Genomic DNA, 23,437 nt, shown 5'->3' on the forward strand with positions numbered 1-23,437 from the left:
AGGCATGTATGTGAATTCACTGAGGGATAGTGAATGTCACTTTTCAAGCATGTGCTAATCTTTAAACAGTGAGAAGTGCTAATAAGAGAGATTTCACATTAAATGTCATCAATCTAAAATATTTTATTACTTTAAAAAAGTTAACCCAGCTGAGAAGCAGTTGGATGAAACTAAATTCTGGAAAGATTGAAGTGGTGCTAATGGAGAGAGGGGAAAACTTTCAAAAAACCTTGACCTCTTTGTAACACCACCCTTGTGTCATTAAGACAACTTGCAGCCATGGTGTATATCTAGACTGTATACTGCTTATGGACACCATAACAGCCAAAGCTGCAAAAGAATGGCAATTTCCATATACAGACAGCAAGAATATTACACCTCCTTTTATCAGATTCAGACTTGGCTGCAGTGATCCACGCACTTGTGACCTTCAAGAATGATCATGTTAAGTATGAAACAGCTGACTTCAAAAGCTATGGCTACAATTAATTCAAAACATAGAAGTCCCTCTGTTCAACAATTAAGACCACAACAATCCAGCTGTCTGCTCTCTTCCCTGGCTCTCTGTAAAGGACCGGATTTAACACAATTTAAATCTTCTTTGAGACTTTCCCCGGGAACCAGCCAGACTGCTTCATCTTGCTTCATCCTAAACTTCCTTGACAGCTACATTCCATGGAACTATCAACCCAAAAAGTGTTTGAGGAAGAGAAAGAATTTGTTGAGCAATTGGCTCCAAAACTTGGAACACATTCCCAAGAGATGAGAAGGACCCCCAACCTCAGAGCTTTGAGAGTTAAAAGCAAAAACTCATTTTTGATTTAGCTTTTCCACATAACACCATAAAAAAATAAAGTATAAGAAAATAAAAACCACCAGAGACCAGTTGTACCTGCTGTCTGGAAGCTGGGGGGCGGGAAGGGGGACAGACAGAAGTGAGAAAGGAGGGAAAGGGGAGAGAGAAAGAGAAACATGCCTTATGTATACACTTCAAATGTGTACCTTAAGAGACCACAGTAATGGGCACTACATAAGAACCTAGACCAGAGGTGGGAAAACTACAGCCCGCGGGACCGTCCTGCCCAGCCCCTGAGCTCCTGGCCCAGGAGGCCCAGCCCCTCCTCTGCTGTTTCTCCTCATCTGCTGCCACGCTGCCGCGCAGGCAGTGCTCTGGGCGGTGGAGCTGCACGCTCGTGCAGGGCAGCACAGCTGTGTGTCTGACTCCGGCCAGGAGGCACGGCTCCAGACATGCTACTCTTAGCAGCATGGTAAGGGGGCCGAGGGGTTGGATATGGGGCAGGGGATCCAGGGGGACAGTCAGGGGCCAGGGGGTGATTGGATGGGGAGGAGGTTGGGGGATGGGGAACACGGGGTGGTTGGATGGGGAAGAGGTTTGGGGGTTGGGGGCAGGGGATGCGGAACGGGGGGGGTTAGATAGGGGGTGGTGTCCTGGGGGGTGGTTAGGGGTGGGGGTTCTGAGAGGGGCAGTCAGGGGGCAGGAAGTGGGAGCGGTCGGATAGGGGGTGGGGACCAGGCTGTTTGGAGAGGCACAGCCTTCCCTACCCAGCCCTCCATACAGTTTTGCACCCCGATGTGGCCCTCAGGCCAAAATATTTGCCCACCCCAACCTAGACAGATAAACCTACCTAGATTTTATTTTCTTGAATACAAACATAAATTCATTGAAAACATAGATAAGTGCTTCACTACACTAGATCATAATTGCATGTACTTCAATTAGTTCAATGCCTACTCCTTACTGAGAAATAAAGTTGATTGAAACATGAAATGTTATTCCTCCTTAGTGAAGTTTCTATTTAACACATCCCCTCCCCTCCATATCACACTGGTCTATAGCAACAGTGATATAAAATCCTGATAGCTTCTTTATGGCCTATCTAGCCAAGTGTTACATTTACAAATACACAATTCTTTGGATAAAAGCACTAACTATACTATGCTTCTGTATGTGTAATTTTTCCAGGAGCACTGAGATAACACTAAATTATCAACCCAGACTGCAATATCAAACTCAACATTTCTTATCAATGTCATCATATTTGTACCATTGTTCTAATACATTAAGCAAACATGAAATGTCTACGAAGTGTCTTGGTAAGTAATTACAGGCCTGATCCAGCAAGTAAATCCATGCAGGAAGACCAGTGTCTCTGCATGGATAACAATGCATGGATGATACCTATAATGGATGGATACTAATGCAGCTCTGCATAGATACCAATGTCCACCTGCACAGATCAACTGCATGATTGGAGGTAAAGTATATAACAACAGATCTGGAGTAATGATTTTTAAATCACTAAAGCAAAATAGGATAGACCACTCACTGCACTAAAATGAAAACGTAAGAGCAGGGGTGGCCAACCTGTGGCTCCAGAGCCACATGCGGCTCTTCAGAAGTTAACATGCGGCTCCTTGTAGAGGCACCGACTCCAGGGCTGGAGCTACAGGCGCCAACTTTCCAATGTGCCGGGGGGGGCTCACTGCTCTACCCCTGGCTCTGCCACAGGCCCTGCCCCCACTCCACCCCTTCCTACCCCCTCCCCTGAGCCTGCCATGCCCTCGCTCCTCCCCCTACCCCTCAGAGCCTCCTGCACGCCACGAAACAGCAGATCAGGAGGTGCAGGGAAGGAAGGGGAGACGCTGATCAGCGAGGCTGACGGTGGGCAGTAGGTGCTGGGAGCGGCAGGGAGGGAGAGAGCGAGCTGATGGGGGGCTGCTGATGTATTACTGTGGCTCTTTGGCAATGTAAATTGGTAAATTCTGGCTCCTTCTCCAGCTCAGGTTGGCCACCCCTGCATAAGAGAATAACTAAACATTTCTATTTAAATTTGGTCAAATATATTTACTGAGCACATTGCACAGTGTGTTTGCTCTGAACTAAAATACAACCCTCAGTAGTATATACTTTCAATCTGATATTCAGAGTACATTGTACATTGTGTAACAGTACAGGCAGGAGGTGGTGCAGAGCTGTTTGGGTGATGGTCTTTGAAAGGCTTCATACAAGCAGCACATTTTAGGATAAAAATAGATAAGAAAAAGTGAAAAGTTGGTTATCTGATGCATGAAGAGAGAGTGAGTTTAAGCAAAGAGGAGGAAAATGGGAAAAGGTTACAAAAGGGACTGGTTTAGGAGGGAGGGTCACAAACAGCACAGTAGAAAATGAGAGCAAAGCTGAGATGGAGTTACGCAGAGGCTTGAAGGTGTGGATGAGCTTGAACTTGACAAAGAAAAAGAAAATCTCTTTGGCAGAACGTAATTGCAATCAGAGCAGCCACAAAGCTAGATGATATTAGTAGCAGTGTTCTGACCAGACTGAATGGGTCAATATGATAAGCTGGCACAGCAGAAGGGAGGTTCCAGTAGTCAATGGGAGAGAGAACCAAAGGCTTCAGAAGGAGGAATGGATAGATTTTAGAGATCAAGTGTATGAAGCACCAGTAATTTTCAAGAGCCTGAATGCAGCAGAAGTTTACAAATTTAAAAAAGGAGTGCATTTCTGTCACAGAACCACAGAATCATAGAAGTGTAGGGCTGGAAGGGAGGTCCTCAAGTCCAGTCCCCGGAGCTGATGCAGGACCAAATAAACCTAGATCATCATTGACAGGGAGTTATCCAACCTGTTCTTAAAACTTCCAGTGAGGGGAGTCAATAACCTCCCTTGGAAGCATGTTTTGGAGCTTAACTACTCTTTTAGTTACGAAGTTTTTCCTAATATCTAACCTAAATCTCCCTTGCTGCAGATTAAGCCCATTACTTCTTGTCCTATCTTCAGTGGACATGGAGAACAATTGATCACTGTTCTCTCTATAACAGCCCTTAATGTATCTGAAGACATATCAGGTCCCTTCTCAGGTCTTCTTTTCTCAAGACTAAATATGTCCATTTTTTTCAACCTTTCCCATAGGTCAGGTTTTCCAAACCATCTATCATTTCTGTTGCTTTCTACTGAACTCTCTCCAATTTGTTAATATATTTCCTATGTGTTATATCTTTTATCTGTGTTCATATCTTTCCATATGTTAGTCTGAAATATTCTGCAAAAATAAGAATACATTGTTGCGATCAAATCTGCAAAAAAACTCAAGGAAAATATTTTGCAAACTAATCCATTACCTGTACTGGAATCTTGTAGCAATGGTGCAGCAGTAGTGCTTAAACCATGTACGAGACTTCCCAGTTCGTGTAATACACACACAAGAACATGTTGGCTTGCTGTTACGTCTGTTGTACCAATCCGAGTTTCCAAGTTACCATCACTCATTACAACATCTGGTAACACATTAGAAACTGTGAAATCATTGCACATTAAAATAAAATGATAATAAAATACAAAGAGACAGAATAAAGAATGCAATGATATGGTAGCTACATTAGAAATATTCTTCTATCATTAACTGTCTCACATAAGATTCAGAATTTTCAATGGGACTCAGCTGAGACTTTCCATACCTCAATCAAGTTGCCACAGAAAAGGACATTATTTAGTTCCAGGGTAAGTAGTGGGTGGGTGAGAAGAGTAGAAAAACAATCATAAAATAAAAAACACCACATTGCCAATTTAGCAGGTGACAACGAATGGTAGCAACCAAGAACCCTTCCATTTTCAACTAAACCCATGGGGATTTGAATGGGCCATATTTTGACATGGGGTGGGTGCCAGGTTTGATTACCTTCACTATACGGCACTTTAAAAAAAGTAAGAGATGTTTCAAGATAGTTACGCCTATAAGGCAGCAAAGCTAGGAACACATACACAGCAAAATTTAGAGTTAGTCAACTAAATTTTATTTTAGGACACTACAGATTGAACCATCAGCAAGATATAGGACTATACAACAGTTGAGAATTGGCACAGCAAAGGCATGCTCTAGTCCTCTCACCACACCCTCAATGCTGGAGAAGTAGTTGGCATAGGAGCCAGGCACAGAATGTTATGCCATCTAAAAATCTGCCTTACACCCAGGGAATTTGCAGATGGCTGGTTGGGCCAGGTTCTGCCATTTTGCACCACCTGAGTAGTATGAAATGGCTGGAGCAGGGAGAGAGAATCTGGCCCCATTTGTATCAATTACAGTTTAAATGTATTTGATCTATTCTGTTATCTGTGTTTTACTGTTAAAAATAATTCTGCTATGTGACAAGTGTAAGAAGTTTTTTTTAATTTATTTTTAATCAATAAAACAACCTGAAAAAAAACCAGAAACTTTTCTCTACATTATTATGGTAATATACCAGAAGTAGAAGTTCTATTTCTGCAGAATCTTCAGAATTAGGGTAGGCAAACAATCATTTTAGCACTGGTTTAAAAAACCAGCCTCCCCCACAAACAGATAATCTTGTTAGTCCCATACCCACAACTTTCTTCAGCTTCCAGATGGCTTGACAAATCTCTTTGGCAGCTGCAATTTGAGCTTTTTCTCCAAGAAGACCTCCTACTGTAGCTCGAAGGATAAATGAAATACAACGGCGACAGCAGATAGCATCCATTTGAGTCTGAATAGCTTTAGGGTGAGACTGAGACACTAGATCTAAAATATGGGAAAGTAAGGAAGAGAAATTCCTTTCAAGCCACTGTCCTCCTAATGTAGAGACAAATACCACATATGCCTGAAAAAGATTTGAAGGAAGTAATATTTAGAATAAAGTCATCTGGAAAATTGCCATTTACATTTACAGAGACATGTAAATGCTTAATATCACCCCGCACTATATCAAAAACAAGGATACCACATTCTCTATAGAAACCATATTTAATTTCCTTTATAGGACAATTTTGTGTATGTTCTCAGTTTTAACTGAGTTGGAAGTTCTTTTGCCTTTCTGATGTAGGACATTTTATCTGTCAATTTAGGCAGTAGTATTTAAAAATTACTTTCAATTAACACTGTACCAGCAGCACTGAATCTGGTCTAACTGCAAGTTAATTCAAGATGCTTGTCTATTTTATTTCATTTCAGTGTGTAAGAAGTGCCAGTTTACCCTGAACAGGCACTTGTTATGTAAAACATTGTGTTTGACCTCCCTGAACAACAGCTTTCAGCTATTTAAAATTCTGCACATGGAGCCCAAATTTAATGTATGAATGCATTTTAAGAACCACGATGTTACAAAACTATAACCCATATCCCTAAGAGAATTTTGTTTTTGCTGGCCTAGATTTAGGGAATATTTGCAGCCATCAGGCACAGCTCTTCATTTTAATGAATTTTAGTTGTTTGTCTTGCAACAGAGGACTCATACAAAGGCTACAGATGTCACAAACAACCAAAAGAAAGAATGCAGAGCCACTTTACAAATCTAATCACCACAAAATCATTTATCTTGCTGCATAATAGAGTTCTTTACAAATGGTTAACAACTGTATGTTTTATATGCACATATTTGCCATCACCATGAAAAGCGAGCACATAAAAATGTGAGTATATATATGAATGAAATTCAACAATAAGAGTTTGCAATGAACAACGTTCACTATAAAAATAGCAATAGCCCATGCATATTTTGCCTCATGTCTGATTATAACAACTTCCTTTCTATGCTGTAATTTGTTAAGTACTACAGTTCGTCAGTATGCAGGTTTCCCATTATCAAGGTTCCCTCCCCACTCTGAACTCTAGGGTACAGATGTGGGGACCCTCATGAAAGACCCCCTAAGCTTATTTTTACCAGCTTAGGTTAAAACATTTCCCAAGGCACAAACTTTGCCTTGTTCTTGAACAGTATGCTGCCACCACCAAGCGCTTTAACAAAGAACCAGGGAAAAGAACCATTTGGAGTTCCTCTTCCCCCAGCAATCCCCCCAAGCCCTTATACCCCCTTTCCTGGGGAGGCTTGAGAATAAACAAGTTGAGCACAGACCAGCTTGCGTTTCTTAGGATCCTAGAAACCCAATCAGATTCTTAAAAAACAGAACTTTATTAGAAGACAAAAAAAAGATATGAGAACAACTCTGTAAGATCAGAATGGAAGATAATCTTACAGGCAGTCAGATTTAAAACATAGAGAATCCGTCTAGGCAAAACCTTATGTTACAAAAAGACACAAAAACAGGAATACACATTCCCTCCAGCACAGCGAATTTACAAGCCAAACTAAAGAAAACCTAACACATTTTCTTGCTAGATTACTTACTAACTTTACAGGAGTTGGAGGGCTTGCATCCTTGATCTGTTCCAGCAAAGGTATACACACAGACAGACAAAAGCCTTTTTCCCCCCACCTCCAGATTTGAAAGTATCTTGTCCCCTCATTGGTTATTTTGGGTCAGATGCCAGCGAGGTTACCTTAGCTTCTTAAGCCTTTACAGGTGAAAGGATTTTGCCTCTGGCCAGGAGGGATTTTATATCACTGTATACAGAAAGGTGGTTACCCTTCCCTTTATAGTTATGACACCCATCATTTTACCTGAGGATGCAGAGAAGGAAAACGCTAACTAAAGAGTATATTAGTTTGTACCTCTATATTGCTTTTCTTCCTCCAATCTAAAAGCACTGGGCAGATATTAATTAAGCCTCACAACACACCATTGTATTATCTCCACTTTAGAGATGGGAAAACTGAGGAATAGGGTAACTAAATGAACTTGTCCAAGGTCCCGTAGTAAAACAATGGCAGATGAAATCAATTTCATCAGTATGTTTGCAAAAACAAACACCAACTACTGAAATGTGGTTAACCAGAATAAATTGAGATAAATGGAGCAATTAACTGTCTATTATTATAACAACTGGACTATTTGAGGAACGACAGGGCAAGTGGGATGAATTGAAAACAATTTCTATATTTACTGTAACAACCTACTTTGACTTAAATCTACTATATTTCCTTTCGAATGTAAAAAAATGCGCACAGTCAACAATTTTATTTTCATAAATTATTAGTATGTATGAGCAGAGGGTTGGACTAGATGACCTCCTGAGGTCCCTTCCAATCCTGATATTCTATGATTCTGATTAGAACACATCTCCCTATTCCTAATCCCACACACTAATCACTAAACCATAGCACCTAACCTTTTAATTCGAAATATCAGATAATTTATCATCACGATTTAAAATTGTTTCAATATCTACTGTTCAGCAGTTATAGTAAACTGGAGTATGGGCATCTATTCTTAAAGTTTTTTTGCTGATGGGGATTGAACAGAATGATTCAGATGTGCATATTCAGGAGAATTTAATTGAATGTTCAGGATTTGGAATTTTTGAGTTATAACCCTCTAGGTAACCAGAAAACACAAATGTTTTCTTAAATCTATGTTGGATGTGAAGTCTCAATTGTTAAAGTTCTTTTTACATTTAAAAAGAGCTATTTAAAATCTTCAGGGTTACATTTTTGAACAAGGGACACAGAGATCCATATGCAAAACTTGCTTACACACGTCTACATTCTGTTTGCACATAAAAATACAAGTCTGGGCTTGCAAAACTTTGCACACAAACTTCTTGGCATAATTTTGGGCACAGATTCAGAAGCTTATTTAATGCTACTGAAATATGGCTCTTGAAATGTGGGTGTCAGGAGAAAAAAATACTACCTGTGTTTAATAAACATCAGCACCATGCGTTTATAACGTCAGTTCTCAACTTCAAGCTCTTTCAGGCAGGAACTGTCTTATTTTATGTTTGTACAGCACTGAGTATTACGGGGCCCTGATCCCAATATGATCCCCTGATGCTATTGTAGTACAAGCACTAAAGACTAGGGACTTTGTACTGAAAGTACTTAATGTCGAGGACTGGCCACACAACTCAATTTGTTGTAAGTGCTGCACAGCCAATCAAAAATATATTCCTTGAGGCACTTAAAAGCACTTTGTTTAGTAAAACAAAACAGTCACATTTAAATGTAAAGATGAATTTTCCTTAATTTTAGAAAGGCAAGACAAATATTATAAATGGCTTCAATACATATGCCAGATGTCTAAAAAACATGAAAGTCAAAAGAAACCACGTAAAGTTTTTCATGGGTATTAATGTAGATTAAGTTAGAGATAGGGGTAGACTTTATGGGAAGGATAAAAAAAACAATAATGTAGTGGGAATGCCACAACTTAAGGAAAGTTTTCACCGGACTGTGGCAAAAACAGAATATATATTTTATGACAACAAGAACAGCAGAACAGATATGGGAACTGTAGGATTAAGATAATATGGAGAGGCAGTGTGGTAGTAAGATGACTGACAATTTCCTAAATTACTGTTGACAGATATATAAACACACATTGCAGCACTGTCAGACAATAACTTTAATAGCCCTCAAAATTCATCCCAAGGTATTCCAACCTCCCCTCAAACTTTAAATTATATATGATGAACTCAACTCACTTAGCAAACGTATTGTGTTGAATCTGTAAGGAGCTTTGTATTTACCAAGAACATTTACTTGGCAAGTCAAAGTACAGTTTACTGTCTGTACACAAAAAACTGCTTTGTGCTCTAAAAATACTAAATATTCTTGAATACAAAATATTTCCCAGTATTTTAGGAGTTATCTCTGAAGTGCTTCAATTTTCAATAATTTATAATCTATACTTTTATTATTACATGTTGTAAAATGCAACTATTCAACAACTTTGTAATTTATGAGCACTGTTTTATACAGAATTACTTAGGTTTTATCTTCACAAAAATATTGTATTGCTTTAACTGTACTAGTCTGTGAGTAGACCAGATCTTTGCTTGATTCACTACTTTCACATTTTAAAGAAGTGTGCGAGACTTTAAATTTAAAAGCTTTTTCAACAAGTTTCAGTGCAACAGACTAATTTTGTCATTATTTGAAAAAAATACTTTTAACATGGTGCGCCTTATGCTCTGGCCCCTGTATCTTCTATTTACCACCAGAAGCACCATCCCTCTTGCTGATGTCTCTGTAGATCATCCCGGAGCCATGTAACAAAAACAGTCAATAGGGATCAACTTCTCGCTGAATTCTACTCCCCGCTCCTTATTTCTCACGAGTTTAAGGGTTATCAAAGATCCCGTAATTTCCAAGGATCTCCTCTTAACTGATATGGTCTAAGGGTGATGTGTGTGTAGATATTAAATCCACAACCCAACCCCACAACCTGGCCATCAAAATGCTGAAGGACTATCAAGGGATTAGACTCAATACAACAACGTATAGCTTATTAACCCCTTTCTATGACGCTCATACAAGAGATTTGATGGAGGAAGTTCAGCTGCCAATGTTCTGAACTGTGTCCCCCATAGTGGAGGTGACACAAGATTAAAAAGGTCCTGTCTTTGAGCTGATGGGAGTAGAAAACGGATTCATCTATCCAGGCCCCCTTCAGAAGGGTAGGAGGCTTGGAAAGAGTGTAGTCTTTCAGATTCCGCAGGACATTCTTAGCAGCAGTTAAGGGGAATAACTGATTGAATATTGACTGAAAAATGAAAACAGTAACAGGGAAAGCAACAGGTGACAAACCTTGACATCTCTGACAAAGCTCTACCTATCTTTCTCAGGCACACATTACTAAAGTGCTAAGATCCGGTAATTATGACCACACTATTCATAAGAGGAAGAAAACTCCAATAACCTCTTATTAAAGGGAATGGGAGTATTGCTTGATTAAGGATCACCAAATATAGGTGTATGAAAATAATTCTGTTTATGATGCACAAGAAAGAATACAATCCATCTCACATCCTCTGAGCAGCACTAGGTCTGCAGAGCTAGAAGTAGTAGAAAAGTAAAATCTTATTTCTGTTACTATAGCAAGCAGCAATGACCCTGTATACCTACAATGATCAGATGTAATGAATAAGATGCTGCCTTTCTTACAATCACTTCTCAGAGCAGAACCACTTTTTCAACCTGAGTATGAGCCAAATTAACAGAGAAAGCAAGAGAACATTTTGAATGTTCTCTAATACTGGCACTATGAGAATGCGTATTTCACTATACATCAGGAGACAGATTCCAATTTAAAACTCTTAAAAAATAATTTTAAAAAGCCACAAGAACATAAAATAATGTATTCCTCAAAATTTTAAATATAAAAATTATACTAAGAGGAAAGGACTCCAGAACACTCAGTAAGTTATATTATTTGTAGCTTTAACCCATACAAATTTACTCCTAACAATTTCCAAAAAATAGTAAATAGGTTACATTTGGAATTCAACTAAAATATAGAGATGCCTTAGGAGATGAGTTATCAACATTCATGTAATTTTTGTGGTGTACTATTAATTTCAGTATAAATCAAGATATGGATCATACTATGGTACACTAAAATCTTATTTCATATTTATTGTCACAAACAGTAAACAAGTATACAAAACAACAAAACTAACAGCTTTTTAAAAACATGCATAGCAATATTAGAGAAACAACATATAATGCAAACCTGAGTAACGCCAACTCTAATATCTCTGCTGACAGAACTGATTCCTTTCAGTATATCCCCACCGGCTCGGAGAAATCCAGAACTCCCACGCAGAAAGCCTGTTCCTAGTAGTTCCATGGCTTCGTCCAGAGAAATTTTGCGAACATTTTGCCGGGCAGATGCTAAGCATAAATGTATTTAAAAAAAAAAACAAACCACCTCTGTAAAGGGCAGTTGCAACTTCTTTGCATCTTAAAAAAAACTGTGATGAATACCAATTAATCTTTCCCAACTACATTAGTAAATCCAAATATTTAAAGCAAAATTTCATAACAGAACCAGAATCAAAGCTCTGAGGATTCGAAGCCCTTTTGATGAACATGACCTAGAAATACATGGAAGTAACTGCCATCCTAAATCCAGAACTGCTTCAAGATAAACATTTTGCTGCTCAATTTTCTGAAAATAGCACAGCAGAAACCACTTGTTCTTAGATATTAATCAAATCAAGATCTTGACATTTTAGTGCATCAGGGTCTGCAAACAACAAAACCACCTTACCTTAAATTTGTCACTACTGATCGTGGGAATTATTAAATATGTTCATGTTCTGTGTCTGATTTTATTAAAGATACACTTTGAGGCATGTGTGCTAAACACGTCAGCTAGGCAATTCCACGCTGCAAGAGCGGTCATCTAACATCTCTCCTACAACTTTCCTTCCATTAGAAGAATTCTCATATTCATTCAAAAGAAAAATTTAATGCTAAAAGTGAAACAGCAGGCCCCCTGAGAGAGACAGATGAACTGTGGGATTTAATTTCATGACAAAACAGGTGGTAAGGCCAAGAGCACAAAAATTCATTCTTTCTCTCTCGTATACTTGATAAGACACTTAATACCCTAAAATTCTTAAGATAATATTGAACTTAAAAATGAAAACACTAACAGGGAAAGCAATAGGTGACTAACCTTGACATTTCTGACAAAGATCATCCAATGAAGTGAGCTGTAGCTCACGAAAGCTTATGCTCAAATAAATATGTTAGTCTCTAAAGTACCACAAGTACTCCTTTTCTTTTTGCTATCTTTCTCAGGCACCCATCCCTTAAGTGCTAAGATTAGGCAGTTATGACCACACTGAGCATAAAGGGTAAAGAAGAAAATAAGGCAAATTTACTCATTCTATAGATAATGTCTATTACAAAAGACAGTAATTTTTCTGAAACTGAAAAAATATGGCAGTTTTCTTTAACAGGCAGGACAGGCAGGGCAGAAAAGGTGGGGGAGTTGCACTGTATTAAGTTGCACTGTTTTAAGGGAGCAGTATGACTGCTCAGAGCTCAAGTATGAAACTGCAGAAAAACCTGAGTGTCTCTGGATTAAGTTTAGAAGCGTGAGCAACAAGGGTGATGTCGTGGTGGGAGTCTGCTATAGACCACCGAACCAGGGTGATGAGGTGGATGAGGCTTTCTTCCGGCAACTCACAGAAGTTACTAGATTGCAGGCCCTGGTTCTCATGGGAGACTTCAAACACACTGATATCTGCTGGGAGAGCAATACAGCGGTGCACAGACAATCCAAGAAGTTTTTGGAAAGTGTAGAGGACAATTTCCTGGTGCAAGTGCTGGAGGAACCAACTAGGGGCAGAGCTCTTCTTGACCTGCTGCTCACAAACCAGGAAGAATTAGTAGGGGAAGCTAAAGTGGATGGGAACCTGGGAGGCAGTGACCATGAGATGGTCGAGTTCAGGACCCTGACACAGGGAAGAAAGGAGAGCAGCAGAATATGGACCCTGGACTTCAGAAAAAGCAGACTTTGATTCCCTCAGGGAACTGATGGGCAGGATCCCCTGGGAGAATAACATGAGGGGGGAAAGGAGTCCAGGAGAGCTGGCTGTATTTTAAAGAATCCTTATTGAGGTTACAGGGACAAACCATCCCGATGTGTAGAAAGAATAGTAAATATGGCAGGCGACCAGCTTGCCTTAACAGTGAAATCCTTGCTGATCTTAAACACAAAAAAGAAGCTTACAAGAAGTGGAAGATTGGACAAATCACCAGGGAGGAGTATAAAAATATTGCTCGGGCATGCAGGAGTGAAATCAGGAAGGCCAAATAACACCTGGAGTTGCAGCTAGCAAGAGATGTTAAGAGTAACAAGAAGGGTTTCTTCAGGTATGTTAGCAACAAGAAGAAAGTCAAGGAAAGTGTGGGTCGCTTACTGAATGAGGGAGGCAATCTAGTGACAGAGAATGTGGAAAAAGCTAATGTACTCAATGCTTTTTTTCCCTCTGTCTTCACAAACAAGGTCAGCTCCCAGACTACTGCATTGAGCAACACAGCATGGGGAGGACGTGACCAGCCCTCTGTGGAGAAAGAAGTGGTTCAGGACTATTTAGAAAAGCTGGACAAGCACAAGTCCATGGGGCCGGATGCGCTGTATCCAAGAGTGCTAAAGGAGTTGGCGGATGTGATTGCAGAGCCGTTGGCCATTACCTTTGAAAACTCATGGCGATCGGTAGAAGTCCCGGATGACTGGAAAAAGGCTAATCTAGTGTCCATCTTTAAAAAAGGGAAGAAGGAAGATCCTGGCAACTACAGGCTAGTCAGCCTCACCTCAGTCCCTGGAAAAATCATGGAGCAAGTCCTCAAGGAATCAATTCTGAAGCACTTAGAGGAGAGGAAAGTAATCAGGAACAGTCAGCATGGATTCACCAAGGGCAAGTCACGCCTGACTAATCTAATTTCCTTCCAAGATGAGACAACTGGCTCTGTGGTTGAGGGGAAAGCGGTGGACATGTTGTTCCTTGACTTTAGCAAAGCTTTTGACACGGTCTCCCACAGTATTCTTGCCAGCAAGTTAAAGAAGTATGGGCTGGATGAATGGACTATAAGGTGGATAGAAAGCTGGCTAGATTGTCGGGCTCAATGGGTAGTGATCAATGGCTCCATGTCTTGTTGGCAGTCGGTATCAAGTGGAGTGCCCCAAGGGTTGGTCCTCGGGACGGTTCTGTTCAATATCTTCATAAATGATCTGGAGGATGGTGTGGCTTGCACCCTCAGGAAGTTTGCAGATGACACTAAACTGGGAGGAGAAGTAGATACGCTGGAGGGTAGGGATAGGATACAGAGGGACCTAGACAAATTAGAGGATTGGGCCAAAAGAAATCTGATGAGGTTCAACAAGGACAAGTGTAGAGTCCTGCACTTAGGACAGAAGAATCCCATGCACCGCTACAGACTAGGGACCGAATGGCTCGGCAGCAGTACTGCAGAAAAGGACCTAGGGGTTACAGTGGACGAGAAGCTGGATATGAGTCAGTGTGCCCTGGTTGCCAAGAAGGCCAATGGCATTTTGGGATGTATAAGTAGGGGCATTGCCAGCAGATCGAGGGACGTGATCGTACCCCTCTATTCAAGATTCTGTGAGTCCTTATCTGGACGACTGTGTCCAGTTTTGGGCTCCACACTACAAGAAGGATGTGGAAAAACTGGAAAGAGTCCAGCGGAGGGCAACAAAAACGATTAGGGAACTGGAACACATGATTTATGAGGAGAGGCTGAGGGAACTGGGATTATTTAGTCTGCGGAAGAGAAGAATGGGGGGCGGATTTGATAACTGCTTTCAACTACCTGAAAGGGGGTTCCAAAGAGGATGGATCTAGACTGTTCTCAGTGGTAGCTAATGACAGAACAAGGAGTAATGGTCTCAAGTTGCAGTGGGGGAGGTTTAGGTTGGATATTAGGAAAAACTTTTTCACTAGGAGGGTGGTGAAACACTGGAATGAGTTACCTAGGGAGGTGGTGGAATCTCCTTCCTTAGGTATTTTTAAGGTCAGGCTTGACAAAGCCCTGGCTGGGATGATTTAGTTGGGGACTGATCCTGCTTTGAGCAGGGGGTTGGACTGGATGACCTCCTGAGGCCCCTTCCAACCCTGATATTCTATGATTCTATGATTCTAACTCAGTTGTTCTCTTTAACATGGTATTTAGCAGTCAAATAATCCATAAATAAGCTTGTTGAGAAGGGAGAGTGAATATATAAAAACACACACACACAGTTTCAAAATACTGAAAGCTTCTAATTTAGTCTTAATTAAAATCAAGTTCTCTCATGATTTCCCTGGCTACATTCCTACCCTAACTCATGACACTTAAGGCCTTTTCTGAAGTCAAGAGCGTAGATCAGAGTGTGGGCTCATGTATTCAGCTCTCCATCCTGTTACATTCAGTGAGTATAGGATGAATTTAAATTTTTCATTCTTCTAACACCACATTATCAACAATAAAAAAAACCCAACAATATGATGGATGCAAAGGAAAACACAGAACACCGTGAAGAACTGAATGAGGATCTACAACTACCTCTTGACCTGATGGGACTCATGATTAGTTTGCTTGTATACTATACCAGCTATGAATTGTATCACCTTTTCCCCATAGACCTTCCATCTGGAAAGACTTTGAGGATTTAAATGTGGATTTGTTGGAATAAATTGATAAAGCTTTAACTATGCGGATGTTTTATTATAGGAATATTACTTAACATCTTATGTGACTCAGCGCTCAGATTACAGAATCGTGCATTTGGAATCTAGGTGAAGGCACTGAAACCGCCTCTTAAGTGAGCTAATTCAACAATCTGCTTGTACCATACTCAGCTGAAACAGATACATGCTCCCTAAAAAATTTCAGGTTCCATTTATATCATCTCTATTTAAAATTCCTCAAAAGTCAAGAAAACATTTTTTGTTTTAAGAAAACTAATTCAATTATTGTTACATAAAATTTAATGGGCTGGGCAACAACGAAAACCATAATGACTTGCTTTAGCTTATATACTCTGGACATGCTCCCCAAAAAGAGTGCTCCTCAGCTGTACTGCCATATCTGACTGGTAAAACTGAAGGATTGATGGGGGTGGGGGAAAAGAAAGAGAAGATGTCTATGATCCCTAGTCTTTCCTCAGAGGGCAAGAGGGTCTCCGCATGAACACAGCTAGGAGTTCTGTGTGACTAAGACTCAGTCAACTACACAGTTGGGACTATGTTTGATTTCAGGTGGCATGGCTAGCTGAAAAGGAAAAGATACAGCAACAAGCCATTCTAGGCAACGTTGTGCCCTGGTAAACCAATGAAAAAAATCAATCCAATGTTAAACACTACACAGAGGAGCAGTAACTCTCTAGAACTTTTACCATTCAAGAAGCAAAAAAGGTTGAACATGCAGTTGTTGCCAGGTGTCATTGTCAGCTCATATGAGAAACATGCTACTAATGAGTCTGAAGGACAGGCACTCTGAGCGGATGTCCCAAAATCTATAGAGTTATATAACCAGACTTCCCCACAGATCCTGGGGCTTGGTGCCCTTACAAAGCCACATTCCACCTTCACGTAGCTGAAAATCCCTTCACCCTCTGAGGAGTAGATATACATATGGAACTAAATAGTATTTCCAAGTAAATTTTCCCCCAAATGTGGGGTTTATTAATGCAAAAGTAGATGATCCAACTAAAAAACACAGGGCTACATCACCATTATAAAATGCTGTAAAATGCAGCAAAAGAGTGGTTTAAAATGCAGCAAAAGATTAGTTTGTTTAAACAAAGTATCTGGTGTCTGCATTTTAATCTAAGCCTTTATTTATGGATTATATATGATTTATAGAACTAAGATAAGTTTGCTAAATTCTTACTGAAAAACAAAACATCTGCTTTACCTGTTGCCTGTTTACATGTCACAGCTCTAGCCAACACTGTGCCTAAAAGCTTTGAAACTGCTATCCGCACATCGTAATTGGAACCATCAAATGATTTAAAACATAGGGTTGCAACGCTATCCAGATCTGTGCTCCACATAAAAACTGCCTCCTTCTGAAGTTCAAGAAGACACTAGACAAAAAGGGGAGGAGTGGGGAGAGAAAAATATATTCACCATATATATTCTGATATTGTGTAAAAGCATTTAGGCATTTGATACACATTTTAGCTTGCAAGATAACACATAGAAGATAAGAGGATTTCATAAAAATATGTACAGTTCTTGACATTAAAGGGATCTGAATATTTACTGCCAGGACAATGTCTGATAATGCAAGTAATCTAAACTTACTCATTGTTCTTAGTTTAACAATTTCTGGGAGACATATGAAAACATCTTAAATCACATTTGGAAGTAATAACCCTACCTGGCATAACTTCAGATACACAGAAAACAAAACTAGGCGCCAATATTGTTGCTAGGTGCTAAAATTCCAGAGTTACTTTTTGGGGAGCATTTTTTTTGTTTGCTAGGAACACATTTTTAGAATAGATTTACATTTTAGCAATTAAAAATTATGCGTATTATAAGCAAACCTTTTCCGTGTTTTTAGGCAGCAAAATTAATTTTTCTTTATCATCTATTTAAAACAGATATATTTAAGAAGATTAATTACTAAAAACAGTTAGTTAATGGGCCACTTTACCTTAGCAGCAGCACAGCGAACTGCCATAGAGCGATCTGTTAAGCACGATCGTGCAGCTTTGTAAATATCTCTGTGACATGGGGTAGCAGCAGCTCCTAAGCCATTCAATATATTTTGCAAACTAAGCATGATCTCATAGCGACCTTGAGACTGATAAAAAAGGAAGAAAATGTAAATATTATTTTACAACACTAACAACCCTAAAAAAGAAAATGAAGATTATTTAAACATGTTTGCAATATATTGGAACTTTTATTTTTAGAGCTCTATTCATGATAAGGTGAGTTAAAGCAGGTAATTTGTTACCCCTTTGTAACCAAAAGAAAAGACCTATTCTTCTAAGTTCTACTGGAAATGATTAACATACATAATAAAATTCAAGATAGTTTTATGAACTGAGCTTTGAAATAAAAAGTGTAATTGAGTAGCTGTTTTATGAACGATACAAAACTGTATTTTATCAAGATCATTCATGAAGGGGACTATCAATAATTGTGATTCATCCTTCTCAATTGATATTATTACAGATAAATTCTCTAACAATTCTTTTGGATTTGCAGATGGTGCTTCTATATGGCATGACCTACAGCAACTTTGTGATTTTTTTATACCATTCACCTTGTCCCATTGTTCTTCACACTACTAAGAGTCATCACAGCCTATTAATTTTATCTGCAAACATCTTTTAAACTTGTGGTTCCTTACCTCTGCATTCTTCACTGCTTTAAGCACATTTCCAACAGTATCAGTAAAGCTGTTTCCCAAGATTCTCCCCAGTTTTTTGTACAAATATCCCAAGCATACCACTGCAGCACTAAAACAAAGCAGATCCAAACTTGTGAAGATGAATGCAACAACAGAGGAGAGGCTGAGGGACTGAAGTAATCAGCTGATCTATTTCAATTTTTTTTAAAAAAAATTCAAGTCTAAAAAATTTTAACAATAAAAAAAAAAAATCAACTGGGTGTTACAACTTCCCAGAAATGTCCTGTAATACAAATGAATTACTGAAATTCATCAGAGAAAAAATGGGTCTTTGAAAAAGTGGTACACACTTGCACCAAAGGTATTAAATACTCAATTACCAGAATTCAAAGTACTAACCTATTCAAGTATTTGATGAGGGAACAGAAAGAAACAAATGAAAATATGAACAACTTCCCCCTCCAAAAAACACACGCTCCAAAATTAGTTTATTTCAGGGGGAAATAAGTGATAAGCGGACTTGATATACTGCATACTTTCAAACATTGCAGTTAGCACTTAACAGTGTTTACTTTTGCTGAGTATTAGGACTAGACAAACAGTACTCAAAAAATTATTTCAGAGTAACAGCCGTGTTAGTCTGTATTCGCAAAAAGAAAAGGAGTACTTGTGGCACCTTAGAGACTAACCAATTTATTTGAGCATAAGCTTTTGTGAGCTACAGCTCACTTCATCGGATGCATACTGTGGAAAGTGTAGAAGATCTTATTATATACACACAAAGCAAAAAAATATATTCTTCAGTAAGTAGTGGGTTTTTCCTTACAATGATTTCTTAATGAAAACTTTTTTGGGGTATTGACTGGTTTATAATTGGTCAAATAATTTTGATGAATATCAGCAAAATTAATCAAACAGTATATTTTACACATTTGTCTTGCTATTCAACCAGCCCTACTGAATATGTATTAATATTGCACATTCTCCAAAATATCCATTAAACTAATATTATATTTCCATTAAATTGGGAAACCCAAAGTTCTACAATATGGGAGTTAAAACGTTCTCAGAATAACTCATTTAAACTAAGGTTTCAGAGTAACAGCTGTGTTAGTCTGTATTCGCAAAAAGAAAAGGAGTACTTGTGGCACCTTAGAGACTAACCAATTTATTTGAGCATAAGCTTTCGTGAGCTACAGCTCACTTCATCGGATGCATACTGTGGAAAGTGTAGAAGATCTTTTTATACACACAAAGCATAAAGCATTGTGTGTATAAAAAGATCTTCTACACTTTCCACAGTATGCATCCGATGAAGTGAGCTGTAGCTCACGAAAGCTTATGCTCAAATAAATTGGTTAGTCTCTAAGTTGCCACAAGTACTCCTTTTCTTCATTTAAACTAATATTAACAGTCATTCCCTAATGACAAAAATACATTATGAAAAATTCCCTTTTCTCATCAGAAAGATTCCACTTTCTTCAAAGGCCACTTCATTATTGCTTGATTGACTTATTACAGCAATTTACAGACTGACAGATTAGATTTAAATTTTGTCCATGATTTGGCTGGGCATGAAAAGTACAGTGGTAACATCGTCCTGTATGAATGCTTGTTTGACAGATGCAAGAAAAAACTATTCTAATTAGTCTAATGTCAAGAAAGAACAAACCTATACCCTTCAAATTTTAATTGTAGGGACGAAGTTAACAAAAATTTCCCTAAGAACTAAGTCTTAATTTAATTGTGGCACCTTAGAGACTAACCAATTTATTTGAGCATAAGACTAACATGGCTGCTACTCTGAAACCTGTCTTAATTTAATGACACCATTTGCAATATTTACTCACACAAGTAATTTTACTACCCTATCACTCACATAAATACAGGTTATGTAAATGGGCCCTAGGAATCAATGTGTTGCCTACTAATTCACTGTTATTAGCAGAATTTCTCAATGGAATACAAATATATGCAATAAAAATACTAGCTCCACCTGTGCACAAGTGCTGCAACCCAGAAGAGCCATGAGTACAGGGTATATGAAGCTCCTTTGCCTGCCTCCAGGGTAGGGCTGCTTCCCTCCCATAATTGCAGGCTTTTATTTTCTATATTTGATACTCTTAAGTCCAGACAGTACCAACTTCTCATGACAATCTCATTGTGAAAATCTTTCTTAAACTGTTATACTGCAAGCAAATTTACAGTATATAATCTACAGTATTTAGAATACTTAATAGGTATTTTCTTCTCATTCTGTGCTGTTTTTTGTCCCTTTAATGTAACTTCCCCTCCATTTCAGTATGTTTTAAGACTTTCATCTCAAATTCCTCCCCAAAACTTGTACCTGGCGATGTCAGTAGAAAGTGAACTACTGATCTTTCTACTGTATGTAGAAAGTAGAGCTGAGATTTTTATCCAAAAATGGCAAAGATAGAAATCACACTGAAGTGGCACATCAAAAGTTACAAAATGAAATGAGGATTTTATATAACTTTTATATATTTTATATCACAAAATAACTAAATCATTCACTATTCTATCCTAAAGGAAGCATATGAAACATCAAAAATAAAATTGCTGTGCTTCTGATATGCAGGAGTGTAATCTGAATTTGCTTTCAGTGTTCATGTTAGTTTAGTCTTGATTTTTAATGCTCAGAAGTCTTTGAAGGTTAGCATGATGTGATATAAAAAGACAGTTATTCTTATTACTAGGTTTGGGGAGATTTTTACTTACAGTTTTGTGGGTAGATAACTTGGTGAATCATCTTTGCTCCGAATGAGTTCATTGCATTTGTCAACTGTCTGGTAAACAGAGAAAGCGTCTCCAATACTATAAAGTATAGCTAGGTTCTTGGCTATGAGCCTTCTGGTAGGAGGGCCTGGTGAACTATTTAACAGAGATATTAGTTGTTCAGCCAGTTTCTTCTGTTTTTCCCTTACGTCAGCCTGGAAATAAAGTTCGTAACCAGTTAAACTAAAGCATGATTATCTTTAACTTCTCCCCAGATTGCTTTGTTTCAACTAGTTTGACATTCTCAATGTATAAAGTCAATTTTTTTACCCAGCTTTTCGACTGAATGGCAGACAGTCTGAAATATGTGAGCCAGTTATAGATTCTTACATCTACACTTTTCTCTAGTATTATTCCCAGGAATATTTTCAACAGCATCAGAGCAGCTGAATCCTTCTGACACAAAACTGTAATTTCTTCCTATTGGTTGTGTGTGTCATTCACCATCTCTCTTTAAAAAGATAAGATAATTCATAAGAGAACACACAAACAGTGCACCTTTCCAGAAAAACAACTATTGAAAATGTACACTGGAAAAAAACATTAAGAGTTATTAAAAATATCAGAATTTAGTGAAAATATTTTCCTCTATTAGACTACAGTGTTGAGGTTAAAGGAAATATCAATTTGTGTATTCTCTCTTTAAAAGAGTAAGAAATGGTAATTAGCAACTATCATAACACTTTACAATTTTCCAACATAGTTACCCAAGTTCCTAAGTGACTACTATCTAGATCAATTTACTAGTAAGCTAGATCAGCGATGTATACCCTTTGGCTTTGGAGCCACATGCCGCATTTGGGACCCTGCGCAAAGCTCTCAAAGTTCTATGTTTCTGTCAGAGATCTTTAGTCTAATCTTAGACAGAGCAAACAAAGTATATATCATACGGGCATTGCCATCTCACCGAACACACACAAGACAAGTCTAGCAGCCAGAGTTGGCAGGATCCCACCCCAACTCTTCCATCATTCAATAAGAAAAAGGGAACCAGAGAGGAAATATGTCAGATGGAGCTACAGAGAGCCACAAAATAATTATGCCATGATATGCTGACATTCTCCTGCAAGGACATGAAGCAACAATCACAACATCATATTGTAGTTATTTCTCCAACTACTTTTATTGATGAAGAGGCTCTCCAGCTCAAGGGTTACCACCACTGATCTACTGCCTAAACAGTAGCAGCAGTAATATTTATTCTATCACGTGGCCACTAAACAGACTTTTAATTCAACTTTTTTTCTGTGTATATACAGGAGATAAAACAAAAAAGCAGCAGCTCTCACACTGTTTTGATTTAAAAAAAAACACAACAGTACAGATATACAGAAATACAAAGAATACAAAAAGGCTGATCATTTAAACCTGTAAAATATGAAATCTTGTGAAATATTTTTTTCCACCAGATTCAAAGAGCTGTTTTACTGGAAGAGAACATAAATTCTCTGCAATGTTTTAAAAAGTTTTGTTTGCTTGAAGTTCAGTAAGAACATCACGTAGAAGATCTAAAATATTATCATCCAAGTAGATCTTTAAAATTAACCCTACCTATAGAACACCTAGTATAAGGAGTATGGGATATGGAGAAAAATAGTTCTCTCTGAGGAATATTATTTCTTTCCAATTATATTATACTTACCCTGCTAGTCACTGGTAAAAGTTTTTCCAAAAATCTCAACCATTCAAAAATGAACTCTGCCTTCTGAAATTCACCAAGCTGGTTATATGCCTCTTCATTAAGCAGTAAGCTGTGAGCCAGCTCCATTCCTCGAAATCTCTCTCCTCAAAGACTACAGATTAAGACACTCAGAGCTGTAGCTAATCAGGGTTCGCCTCATCAAACTCGAGTGACTGAATCAGAAGACTGAACTCCTAAAAAAGAGAAATCATACCACATTTCAATCTTAGCTTACTGATATTAACACTAATTTTCAGAGTAAAAGAGTAACCAATGCACATGGACACACATATTATTAAATATTTTATTTGGCTGCACTTGTTGATATTTATGCTCATGGAACTGACAGACTGATAGTACTCAAATAAATTTGTTAGTCTCTAAGGTGCCACAAGTACTCCCGTTCTTTTTGCAGATACAGACTAA

At 38.5% G+C, this 23,437-nt stretch overlaps 1 protein-coding gene across 5 annotated transcripts in view; it reads right to left on the reverse strand.

Moving 5' to 3' along the window:
• HEATR5A (HEAT repeat containing 5A) overlaps positions 1-23,189 on the reverse strand; it is a 119,404-nt gene extending 96,215 nt beyond the window's left edge. For 4 of the 5 annotated variants that reach the window (XM_077819003.1, XM_077819002.1, XM_077819001.1 and 1 more), the window contains exons 1-8: positions 22,973-23,189; positions 21,274-21,485; positions 18,535-18,643; positions 17,830-17,979; positions 17,083-17,254; positions 11,384-11,544; positions 5,379-5,634; positions 4,141-4,296 (exon numbers count right to left, since the gene is read on the reverse strand). In XM_077819003.1, the coding sequence (XP_077675129.1) occupies positions 4,141-4,296; positions 5,379-5,634; positions 11,384-11,544; positions 17,083-17,254; positions 17,830-17,979; positions 18,535-18,643; positions 21,274-21,485; positions 22,973-23,098 (1,342 nt within the window). In that variant the 5' untranslated portion in view covers positions 23,099-23,189. Of the gene's footprint in view, positions 1-4,140; positions 4,297-5,378; positions 5,635-11,383; positions 11,545-17,082; positions 17,255-17,829; positions 17,980-18,534; positions 18,644-21,273; positions 21,486-22,972 lie in introns of those variants that run through there. The other variant, XM_077819004.1, reaches the window with a different exon arrangement.
• Between the last annotated feature and the right edge of the window lie 248 nt (positions 23,190-23,437).

Source organism: Eretmochelys imbricata, chromosome 6, assembly GCF_965152235.1.
Source record: "Eretmochelys imbricata isolate rEreImb1 chromosome 6, rEreImb1.hap1, whole genome shotgun sequence".
Taxonomy (NCBI): domain Eukaryota; kingdom Metazoa; phylum Chordata; order Testudines; family Cheloniidae; genus Eretmochelys; species Eretmochelys imbricata.